At 42.9% G+C, this 12736-nt stretch overlaps 1 protein-coding gene across 1 annotated transcript; it reads right to left on the minus strand.

Moving 5' to 3' along the window:
- Positions 1 to 892: 892 nt before the first annotated feature.
- prc1b (protein regulator of cytokinesis 1b) lies at positions 893 to 11939 on the minus strand. The gene is made up of 15 exons (XM_061068491.1): positions 11929 to 11939; positions 9562 to 9694; positions 7999 to 8121; positions 7504 to 7737; positions 7015 to 7185; positions 6378 to 6527; positions 6135 to 6282; positions 5906 to 6042; positions 5674 to 5769; positions 5442 to 5588; positions 5245 to 5358; positions 5024 to 5140; positions 4286 to 4441; positions 4131 to 4165; positions 893 to 1335 (listed from the first exon to the last, which is right to left on the minus strand). The coding sequence occupies exons 1-15, from the start codon at positions 11937 to 11939 to the stop codon at positions 1302 to 1304; spliced, it is 1806 nt and encodes a 601-aa protein (XP_060924474.1). The 3' UTR covers positions 893 to 1301.
- Between the last annotated feature and the right edge of the window lie 797 nt (positions 11940 to 12736).

Consider the following 12736-nt stretch of genomic DNA (forward strand, 5'->3'; position numbering starts at 1 on the left):
ATCTTATTCTCTAAACCTTAAACACTTCATCTTATTCTCTAAACTTTAAACACTTTATCTTATTCTCTTAACTTTAAACACTTTATCTTATTCTCTTAACTTTAAACACTTTATCTTACGCTCTTAACTTTAAACACTTTATCTTATTCTCTAAACCTTAAACACTTTATCTTATTCTCTAAACCTTAAACACTTTATCTTATTCTCTAAACCTTAAACACTTCATCTTATTCTCTAAACTTCAAACATTCTTCTCAGATGGGACGATGAGGAACCAGGAGCTTCAGACGGACTTGGACCGGGCAGAACTGTGTCGCTTCTCTCACTGACAGCTCAGACACATTCCTCTTGTTTCTGCAGCGGCTGTGTACGATGATGTGAAGATTGTGAAACGTTAATCTGATTGGATTTGACTTGATGAATCTCTCTGAGCTTCATTTTGAATACAGTGCCGATCACACTCCAGTGAGTAAATCACTCACTTCCATCAGGGGAATCACAAGTTGATCGAGACAAGTTTTATTTTCATCAATTAAAAATAATTTGCCACCTTTTAAAGACAGTATTTTGTATTTTTCATTGAACTTCTGCCTTTCAATACGTTTTTTTAAAGCAGAAAGTCACATGTTAGACTGTAAAAGCTGTTGAATTAGATTAATGAAATACTTGAAACACGTGAGGATGAAGACTCCTCATTGGTCAACAGAACAAGTTGTTCTTTGAGTTTTTAGATGGTTGGTAAAGCAGCTGAATATGAAAATCATTGTGATAAGAACAACCTGAAATGACAGAAACCATCTTTAACAAACATTTATTACAACAGGAACGGAAATATATATATATATATATATACATACAGATACATGCATGTAGAAAATAAGGTTTAGGAAGGACTAGTGTTTTTTTATTTACTAGATGCGCTGCAATATATATTTTTTAAAAGTGCAATGTACTCATAATGCATTTGGCCTGTGACCCCAGATTGCATTGAAGCTCAGAAAGCTTAAATTTCTTTTATATGTTTTTAAAAATGTGCAGACGACAGATTTTACATCTGGTAATAGAAAAACCTCAGAGAGAAAAGAGTGTTAGTTTAAATGATCATACAAACTTTAGTCCTTTTACAGAGACTCTTGTCTATCACTGACTTAACACTAAATATATTATTACCTTCATTTAAATATAAAATAGCAGATAACAGTGAAAGGTAGTGATCCATCTTCAACAAAACTTCATTGAGCTGTGTTTGAATGCTGCAGTCACATCAGCGTGGAGGGGTCAAAGGTCGCTGCCGGTGGAGTTCAGGATGTTGTGCTGGACCTTGGACAGATCTCGCTGTGGAAGCAGAACAGACGCCCGTTAAATCTGTGTCCTTGTTTATACGTCACAATACGAAACAAACAACTCAACAATCAAGATCTTTATCTGTTTCTGATCAAACTGTGACGGCTGTTAGTGTCAATTAGTGAAAAGATGAACGCTTATCCTGGCTTACTTTGATAAGTTGGGCCTATTTAAGTGAGAGATCCGTTCATAAATCTGTCTTAAATGAATTCTTGCTCAGATACAACAGAAACGTATTCTTCAGAGCTAGCTGCTCCGTACCAGGAGACGAGCTCTGTTCAGTTCTGTCTCAAACTATATCAGTGGAAACAAGTTGGTCCAAAGAAACGTTTGCCCAAAGTTTTTGTAATGCTTAAGCTCTTTTGTTAAAGCCTGGTTTATTAAAGCCTGGTGGATTAAAGCCTGGTTTATTAAAGCCTGGGTAGAACCAGCCTTGATTAGACCACCCGCCTAATTTGTGTTGGTGGAACAGCCTGAGCCTCAAGTGGAAGTGATCCAATTGACAGAACGAATGGATTTTTGTTTTATTTTTCTCTCAACCCAACATGATCAAATGCATCAAATGAAAGTCAGAACTTAAGTCCTCTTGTCCGAGGAAGCATGCGGTATCCATGATGGATTGACAACTATATAATATATATATATATATATATATATATATATATATATATATATATATATATATATATATATACACTATATAAATACAAATCCATTACAACGCAGACAAGCGACTGAACGTATAGTCCACGGGATCAGAACCGTCTCGCTGGCCAGTGGCTAACGTTAGCAGTTCTAGATCTCACAGCACGATCTGGTTAAACAACCTGATTTACTGCAGATTCAGTTGAATCTCAACCCTGCACTGTGCGTTCCTCCTTCACAGCAAAACACTAAAACCAGAGGCTTGACTCAATGCTTTCATTTCACATTCAGAATGGGAATGCATTCATTTTATTCAATATTCATGTTTTTGTTGTTCAATTAAAAGAATCCATTAAAGTTCTACCCACAAATGGATTAAGTCAAAAATGTCATTTTTAAAATTTGTATTAGAAATGTTTGCATGCATGTCAGCTTATGACAAAACAAAATGTTTATATTTTGTCTACATATGACAAGGTAAATACAGTTAATATAAATTACCCCAATATTTCCTGTATATTCCCGTTAATTCCCATTGAAAGTTTCCAACTTTGATTATTCCCGGACTGACCCCTTCAGGTAGAAAACCACCAGCCTCCGCTCCCAGGACCCGAGGTGGAGAATCAAAGTGCTGCTGACCCTAACCTTAACCTTAACCTTAACCTTAACCTTAACCTTAACCTTAACCCTAACCTTAACCTTAACCTTAACCTTAACCTTAACCCTAACCTTAACCTTAACCTTAACCCTAACCTTAACCTTAACCCTAACCCTGTTCTCTTTGCTAACAGCTGCTGTTCAGATCAGTTCTGTATTTGACAATGATACAGATGTTATGCTACACAATGTTTACACTGACACGTGATTTGCATTTTCAGGTCAGTTGAACGGACAATAAAACGGATACGGAAACAAAACGCTCCAGTGGACAGAGATTGTTTTAGCTGTTGATTAGTCAGAGTTTTTCCTGCAGAGAGAATTGTGAGGCGACGCCTCCGTGAAACTTTGTGTTGTCTCCAAACAAATTCTCGTTCAGTGGAAACATCTTAAAGTGATCACTAAAAAATAACTTACTAGCTTCTGTAAGTCACGGAACCTGAGAGAAAGGTAACAGCGCCACACACTTCTCTCTTTTGCTGACACACACACACACCATGCATGATAGCACACACACACACACACACACACACACACACACACACACACACACACACACACGCACACGCACACGCACACGCACACGCACACGCACACGCACACGCACACGCACACACCTGGTATTAATCCCTCCTGAGCGATTCGATCACAAGTGGCCAGCGTTATGTACGTGTGCTCGGACCTGGTTTGAATCCTGAGTGTCTCTCCTGTGATCAGATCTTATTTCCCTTGCTCAACCTAAACCCTACATGCAAATTAACTGAGTTTACAGATGTGTCCGATGTCACTTTCTGTGTGTGTCTGTGTGTGTTGAAATAGCAAGTGAAAGATAGGTAGACAGCTGTAAGGAAGAATTTACCAATTTAAGGAGAGTGTGGATCATTATGTGTAGATCAGTGTTGATATTGTGTAGCTGGTTACAAACAAATCAACAAGAAGATAAAATATGTCAGATTCTTAGTGAAACTGCTCAGAGACGGCCCTGGACCAGTTTTTTAAAATGATAACAGAATGTGGACCCATGCGGCTCGGACCACCTCTGAATGTGGTCTGATGTGATCGGATCTATATCTGATTGGTTCACACCTGAACTTAGAGCTGTCCCCTTGAAAACCACATGTTAAGATCAGGTGTGATGGGGCAAGTGTTATCGGATACGTGTGTAAACTCACACTGGGTAAAAACCACAGAATGTTACACAATGTATGGAGATCCGGAGGAAATGGAGGGGCGCCCTCCGTGCACAGCTTCATCTAAGTGGAGCACGGCTCCCTGAAATCTCCAGCTGGTGTCCACGTCTCAAATGAAGCACACACACACTAAAGCAATAATCAATGGGAGTGTCAGTTGTTATGTAACTGTTCCTATTCAAGTCAAAACATAATGTTGTTCATAAATGGAAATCGGTCCTTTGATAAGAGACATGCAGTTAAGATGAGAGATTAGTGAGCATCACACATGATGATTTAAAACTCCAAACACACCTTGACTGAACAGATTCAATGTTGACCAAGTCCCTCTAAAACATAAATTTATATCATTAAACATGAAACTTCAATCAGAAACTTCAATGTGTTTTGACACAGAAATGAGGAAATAGAAGCAGAGCAAAGAAATTAGAGACAAAAGTGTAAATTACCACAAACTCTGAGTAGGTGCTGGCAACAGAAGCTAAGCTGAAGTTTGGCTGTGGACTAGCGGGGGGGCCCTTCAACTGAGCCTCGTTCTCCTTGTTACAGCCCTGGAGTCTGGGATGGGGGGGTCTACCGCCCCCTGGTGTTCGTGCCGCTGGACACTAGACAACAGCAGAGAAAACAGGTGAGACAAGTGGGACCTCCTAAACAACAGCGTACAGAAAAGTCTTTTCAGAGTTCAACACAAGACGAAAGGTGTTTTCAGACATTACCTCTGGAGAATGTGCTGAATATGCATTTTCTGTATCTCATGTGTGATATGTGATAGATCGGTTCCATGTGCCCTACATTCACGATCTGCGTGTCAATGAACCTGGACAATCAGACAGAGCCCTGCTGCTCTACATAATGAATTAAAGATATTAAAGGATTTTTGTAGCTTATCTAAATGTTGATTTGTCTGAAGTTACGTCACAATATCAACACTGATCACCACATAAGGACCGATTCTTTTCTTAATGAGTTCAATCTTTCTTTTGAGGTTGTGAACTCTAACCCTGGGTTATGTACATAACTGCTAATGATTGCTCAAACTAACTACAACTCAACAGTCTTCCTCCTCAAAATAATAACTTTTTTACAGTTAAATGTTCATAGCACGTCTCAAGGGACCCAAGGACGCTTTGCATATCCAGGGAGAAGCACTATAATTTGACTTGTTCTGTCTTTAATGTGGAAGCCACCTTGTTTGCTGAGAGAGGTGGGCGGGGGGGCACCGGGGAGCGACAGACAGTTCCACCGTGGACGGAGCGCATGGTGCTGTTGGAGCCGGCACTGGAAACACTGGCAGTGGCATTGAACTGTTGACAGAGACAGAGGGGGGGGTGTCAGTGCTGACAGACATACGTCACTGGATTAATGTGAATCGGATCAATCAGCACAAAGAACAAATAGAGCTCATAACCTTTCGTGATTTATTGTTTGGTGTGGTGCTGCCCAGGAGCCTGCGTTTGGTGGGAGTTCTCACGGCGGTTCCATACAGCATGTCCTCCTCCGTCTGTTTGCTCTTCTTTAAATGCTGTTGAGGGTTCGTAAAGAAGTGTCAACCAATTTCTAAGGCAACGTACGCTCAAAATCTTTAATACAAAATAGCTTGCTCACCCTTTCTTCTTTCTCCTTTTCTTTCTCTAGTCGGTGCAGTTCCCACTGTTCCTCCACATACTGCAGAAACTTCTGTCCGTTGACCAGAAACTCCCGACCCTGTTCACTCTCCCACGCATCCATCTGGGCTTTTAATTTCTTTTCAAGCTACAAAACCACACACACACACTGTCAAATTCTTACGAAATGTGAGAAGATATTTTGAGTCTGGACGATGAGAACAGGTTCTTACCTTGGGCAGATTTTTATGCAGCTCAGACCTCTGCTTCTCCTCTTTGAGAAGATTCCCTCCTCTATTTGTGAATCTTGCCGGATCTGTGGCTTTTTTCTGACAACCAGAAAGATGAAGGACACACAACATGAGGCACTCCTCTCTCACTTGAACTGCTGCTACGTGTGTAAATTCTTTATCCGTATAAACTTTGTCATCTAAATGATTCCTGTGACTGTTGTGGCCTCCTCACCTCCAGCTCTTGGAAGAGTCTCCAGCTTTCTTCCCATTGTTGAACTCCATCAAAAAGCTCTTTGTGATCTTCATAATGCTGCTTCAAGCGCTGGATCTCAGCATCGTGCAGATACAACAGCTCCTCAGTAAAATCCTCTACAACAATCGAGTTCACCTTAAATGTCAACACTGATACAAATTTAAGCATCATTCGATTTAAAGTGGCTAAAAACAAGACGTGAACCCACCACTGAAATATGGTGCGAAGTCCTGTCGCTGGTCGGTGCTGAAGAAGCACTTCTCCCACATCACAGCCATCTCCGAGCGGACGGCTTCTGTGACGCTGCGGATGTTCAACAGTTTGAGTTCCTCCAGACGCTGAACTTCTGCTTGTAGCTGAAACAGAAAACTAAAGTGTTGACAGAGAGCCGCCACAGTCCTGACGACCACAGCTGGAGTTTGACAAACCAAGGAACTAAAAGTCCTCTCACCGCCTCGAGGTTCTTCTTCTTGGATGTGACCATATGCTCAGTGAAGGCACCTCGCTCCTCCGGAGGAACCTGCAGTCGCTCCCACAGCTGCTGGATCTTCTCCCTGTGAGTCTCACACATCGCCTCATTCTCTGCCTTCCGTTCCTCCAGCTGCAGCAAAATGGCAGAAAAGTGTCATCGGGTCGTTACTCTGCAGCTTTGACAGCGACCATGTCCACCGGGTTTGAATGAAACCTTTAAACCAATAGTAGGTAATAGAGCTGCAGAACCTTCGGCTGCAGAGTGAGGTCAGTCCCAGCTGCTGCTGCTACAGAGCACTGCTCATCTCGTTATTTAGTTTTTATTCATATTGAACATATCTCGTTCAACACAACGCACATTACAAGTATGAAGCTCATAGTTCTCCAGATATGAGACACAGAGTTCTCTCATTTCTATAAAACTAATATTATTATTACCAACAAAATGCATAACTATATTATATATCAATCTGGATAAAGGAAGGAGGAAGGAAACAGATGGATAAACTTTAGGAACATTATTAACTGAAAGTAAGACATTTTATAGAAGTAATATCACCTACAGCAGTTTGTAAAAGTATATTAAGACAAATACTGTTTACAAAAAATAATAGTACCTGACAAAGCAGCAGCTTGAGCGCTGTGATATTGTCTCTGGAAAGACAAAAGGAGTCCTGGTCCTCACAGACCACGTCTTTCTCAAAGCTGGAGTCAGGGAGGCGCTCCAGCTCCTCCATGTGTGAGATGATCTGCTTCTTCAGGTCCATGAACTCAGCATAACGCTTCGCCTGAAAACATGACAGGTGGAACTGTGACCTTTTCCGTTTCTGTGAAATGTCAACAAATAACTTTCAGGTGTCTACCATTCAGGACTATATGTGTTTCATGTTCAGTCTACCATCTCATCACTTGGCCTGCAGAAAATCATGAGGCATCAACTACCATGAGGAAGTGTTCTCATCGTCTAGGTGGTCAAACAGTTTCTATTTAGAAGAGGATGGTATGTGAAATAAGAAAAGAGAGGAATGATGTTGTGAGTCCCAGAGAAGATTATCGTGTCCCTCAGCTGACTCCGGAGACGAACATGTCCAACAAGCAGCTCCCACCTTCTCTGCGCTCTGACTGGTGATGTGCTGGTGGAAGTTCTCCAGTTGCTCCGGGGACGGCACAGATTCTGGAGCGATGCCGTACGGCAGTGAGCACAAGATGTCGCACAGCTCCTGGTCCTGCTCCAGCAGATCCTTCAGCTGCTGCATCCTCCGAGTCCTCTCCTTCGCCAGGGCCTCCACCTGCGTGCGGATGTTCTTCTCCTGCTGGAGCATGCTAACGCCCTCCTCTTCCTGAATATGCAGAGAACAAATTCACTTCTTTAGACGTTTTCTCCTTCTCAACCCTAACCCCCCCCTTACAGTTAGTGAAGCTGATCTTCAGGATCAGAACTAGTATTTTATATTAACTTATGTTACAAATGGTTTGGGAATCAAATGAACAGTAAGCAGGTTAATACTGTTTGAGACATATGATACTCAATGATGCTTCTGTCACGGACGATCTGTAGTGGAGTGTGTAAGTAAAGTTGAATTCACTGAAAACGTTGTTACCTCAAACACAAGCAGCTGAAGCTCCAGGCAGAGTGTCTCCATCTCGGTCCTGCAGCTGTGGATGCTGCTCACCAGCCTCTTCTTCAGACTCTCCTCTTCTTTGATCATCATTTCTAGTAAGCCCTGGTGGATATACATACAAGTATTATATATATATATAATACCGCAAAATGATGTTGATATCAAAATATCCAGTCAATGATCATTCTGGGGATCATGGATGCAGATGTTTTAATGTGTTGTAATCATACACAGCATCTAGTTTCAATAAAGTACAGTCTCTCTCTCTCTCTCTCTCTCTCTCTCTCTCTCTCTCTCTCTCTCTCTCTCTCTCTCTCTCTCTCTCTCTCTCTCTCTCTCTCTCTCTCTCTCTCTCTCTCTCTCTCTCTCTCTCTCTCTCTCTCTCTCTCTCTCTCTCTCTCTCTCTCTCTCTCTCTCTCTCTCTCTCTCTCTCTCTCTCTCTCTCTCTCTCTCTCTCTCTCTCTCTCTCTCTCTCTCTCTCTCTCTCTCTCTCTCTCTCTCTCTCTCTCTCTCTCTCTCACACTACAGAACTTTGTGGCTGTCTGTGGTTCTTGTTGCACCCTGAGCAAAGGTGTAACAAGTGGGGGCTCGTCCGAAATCCAGGTTCAGGTTTGTTTCTCACTCTTTTCTGTAGTGAGAAAGTAATAGTGTACTGGTTGCTCAGAGTGAGTGATAACTAATTAGAGGGATTCACCTTTGGAGTTACCTTTCCTGGTAGGAATAAGCAACAGTATCTCTCTCGGGTTTGGTTTTGTGTTTAAAACACCTGTCATGAAATGCATGAAGACTAGGGTCCAGAGAAGGTAGTTAGCATTGGTTAGGCAGATGGTCAGGGGAGAGGTATTCCAAAGGTGATGAAATGTATATAAATTAAATTTAAAAAAAAAGTTATCTGAGGTGGGCCTTTGGAAACGATGGCTACCATGGAGGATTTTGTGCAGTGTCCCAGTGTGGACAGGTTGGTGTTTTGCCTTTGTGGCTGTCTGTGGTTCTTGTTACACCCTGAGCAAAGGTGTAACACAGTTGTACAGAAGTTCTGGTCCTTGGTGCAGATGTAGAATTCTAAAAAGGCTGCTTCATTATCACCATCAGGACATGGGGTCAAGCAGTAGTTCTCAGGAAGGAGAATATTTCTGAAGGTTCTCTCACAGCAGAGCAGCTGAACTCACGTCTGTATTTACACTCAACTCAGCAGTGCAACATTAACAGGATGTTTGTGTGCTTTACAACGAAAACTCTGTGAAACAATCAACGTCATTTAAATGTTTCCTCCAGAGAACAGATCATCACACGAGCTACAGAAGGCCCGTGATTGGCTGGGACTGCCCCCACCCCCCCGAGGAGACATCATGTGTAACCTGCATTATAACAGACCCGACCAATCGATTACAAAATCAAAATAATTAGTTTATGCAGCCCTAACTTGAATGATGTGATATCTGTCATGATAATTATCGGTACCGATCGATATTTACAATTCTCATAGTGATAACATGTTTGCTGATTTGGTTCCTTCCAGACACCATCTTGTCTGTGTGTTACCTTGATGTGGTTCTTCACCACATTAGTTCTCTGTAGTCTCTGGTCCTCCGGGATCCCGATCTCCTCCCAGATGTCCTTCAGGTGACACAGAGCTTTGTTCAGGCAGGTCACCGCCTCTGCTGCCAGCACCTCACTGAGGAGACACACAACATTCACTGAGGAGACACACAACATTCACTGAGGAGACACAACATTCAGTGAGGAGACACACAACATTCACCGAGGAGACACAACATTCACTGAGGAGACACAACATTCACTGAGGAGACACACAACATTCACTGAGGAGACACACAACATTCACTGAGGAGACACACAACATTCACCGAGGAGACACAACATTCACTGAGGAGACACAACATTCACTGAGGAGACACACAACATTCACTGAGGAGACACACAACATTCACTGAGGAGACACACAACATTCACCGAGGAGACACAACATTCACTGAGGAGACACAACATTCACTGAGGAGACACACAACATTCACTGAGGAGACACACAACATTCACTGAGGAGACACACAACATTCACTGAGGAGACACAGAGCTTTGTTCAGGCAGGTCACCGCCTCTGCTGCCAGGACCTCACTGAGGAGACACACAACATTCACTGAGGAGACACACAACATTCACTGAGGAGACACACAACATTCACTGAGGAGACACACAACATTCACTGAGGAGACACACAACATTCACTGAGGAGACACACAACATTCACTGAGGAGACAGACAACATTCACTGAGGAGACACACAACATTCACTGAGGAGACACAACATTCACTGAGGAGACACAACATTCACTGAGGAGACACACAACATTCACTGAGGAGACACAACATTCACTGAGGAGACACACAACATTCACTGAGGAGACACACAACATTCACTGAGGAGACACAACATTCACTGAGGAGACACACAACATTCACTGAGGAGACACACAACATTCACCGAGGAGACACACAACATTCACTGAGGAGACACACAACATTCACTGAGGAGACACACAACATTCACTGAGGAGACACAACATTCACTGAGGAGAACACACAACATTCACCGAGGAGACACAACATTCACTGAGGAGACACACAACATTCACTGAGGAGACACAGAGCTTTGTTCAGGCAGGTCACCGCCTCTGCTGCCAGCACCTCACTGAGGAGACACACAACATTCACTGAGGAGACACACAACATTCACTGAGGAGACACACAACATTCACTGAGGAGACACAACATTCACTGAGGAGACACAACATTCACTGAGGAGACACACAACATTCACTGAGGAGACACACAACATTCACTGAGGAGACACAACATTCACTGAGGAGACACGCAACATTCACTGAGGAGACACACAACATTCACTGAGGAGACACACAACATTCACTGAGGAGACACAACATTCACTGAGGAGACACAACATTCACTGAGGAGACACAACATTCACCGAGGAGACACACAACATTCACTGAGGAGACACACAACATTCACTGAGGAGACACAACATTCACCGAGGAGACACACAACATTCACTGAGGAGACACACAACATTCACTGAGGAGACACAACATTCACCGAGGAGACACACAACATTCACTGAGGAGACACACAACATTCACTGAGGAGACACAACATTCACCGAGGAGACACACAACATTCACTGAGGAGACACAACATTCACTGAGGAGACACAACATTCACTGAGGAGACACACAACATTCACTGAGGAGACACACAACACAGGACACATCGAAATAACACAAACACCTGTCAACTAGATTAACAGCTGACACACGGCTCCAGACCACAACTAAACATGTTTATTAGATAACCATCGTTAACAACTAACCAGCCTCACTAACACGTCACTAACACGTCATCAACTAACCAGCCTCACTAACACGTCACTAACACGTCACTAACACGTCATCAACTAACCAGCCTCACTAACACGTCACTAACACGTCACTAACACGTCACTAACACGTCATCAACTAACCAGCTGGAAAGTTCTGAATCAAACAGAATCCAGTCTTTGGATTGAGCAGACAGACGTTAGAGCAACTCTCTGAGTTTAACTAACCTGGTTGAGTTAACGTGGTTTAACTAACCTGGTTGAGTTAACGTGGTTTAACTAACCTGGTTGAGTTAACGTGGTTTAACTAACCTGGTTAAGTTAACGTGGTTTAACTAACCTGGTTGAGTTAACGTGGTTTAACTAACCTGGTTGAGTTAACGTGGTTTAACTAACCTGGTTGAGTTAACGTGGTTTAACTAACCTGGTTTAACTAACCTGGTTGAGTTAATACAATGACGTGACACCGCCTGTAAGAAGACAGTTGGTTTTACCTCTTTCTCATCGTGGACCTCAGCTCGCGTCGTGGTTGAACTTGTGGGTGAAGCTCGGGTAGTTCTGGTTCCAGTTGAGCTCTGGTGAAGCTCGGTAGTTCTGGTAGTTCTGGTGAACCTCGGGTAACCTCGGTAGTTCTGGTAGTTCTGGTTCCAGTTGAGTTCTGGTGAACCTCGGTAGTTCTGGTAGTTCTGGTTCCAGTTGAGTTCTGGTGAACCTCGGTAGTTCTGGTAGTTCTGGTTCCAGTTGAGTTCTGGTTAAACTCTGAGTTTATCGGTTGAAAACAACTCGGTAGTTTCTGAGCAGCGAAGTTTCTCTTCACCCGTTGGTCTGTTGTTCAAATCCGCGCCCTCTGCTCTGTGATTGGCTGCGGGAGCGGGAGCGCTCGTTAGGTTCACTGCCGTGTCCCGCCCGGGCGGGGAGCTCCAGCAGCTGAGATCATCCACATGTACCCGCCGCAACTCACATTCCTCTAGGTTCAGAAAGTCGGACTCTGACTGGAAATTGAACAGTGATCATTTATTGCCTCACAAACAATTATTATTCAACAGTGCATAGAATTAGGAACAAAAACAACAATAGAGCTCTTTCAATAAAATAAGAAAATAATAAAATAAAGTTCAAAGAAAAGTGTCCTTTCTTCTATATCAGAAGATTTGGTTTCAACCCTGTGTTAGTTCTACTACCCGGGTAGGTTTTATGGTGAACGTTCTTATCTGTATTCAAGTGAATCTGTGTCTTTGGTCTTCGGAGTGGATCCCGATCTCCATCGCCTGGCTCGCCACTGAACCACCAAGGGTTCAGAAT

This window comes from Limanda limanda, chromosome 3 (genome assembly GCF_963576545.1).
Source record: "Limanda limanda chromosome 3, fLimLim1.1, whole genome shotgun sequence".
NCBI classification, from domain to species: domain Eukaryota; kingdom Metazoa; phylum Chordata; class Actinopteri; order Pleuronectiformes; family Pleuronectidae; genus Limanda; species Limanda limanda.

Excerpts from the sequence above, each read along its gene's own strand:
- prc1b (XM_061068491.1), bottom strand. Across the intron at positions 4,442-5,023 it reads CACCTCTCTCAGCAAACAAG|TGTCCAGCGGCACGAACACC; the intron begins GTGGCTTCCACA and ends GCTGTTGTCTAG. Across the intron at positions 4,166-4,285 it reads GCACCTACTCAGAGTTTGTG|AGGGACTTGGTCAACATTGA; the intron begins GTAATTTACACT and ends TTTATGTTTTAG.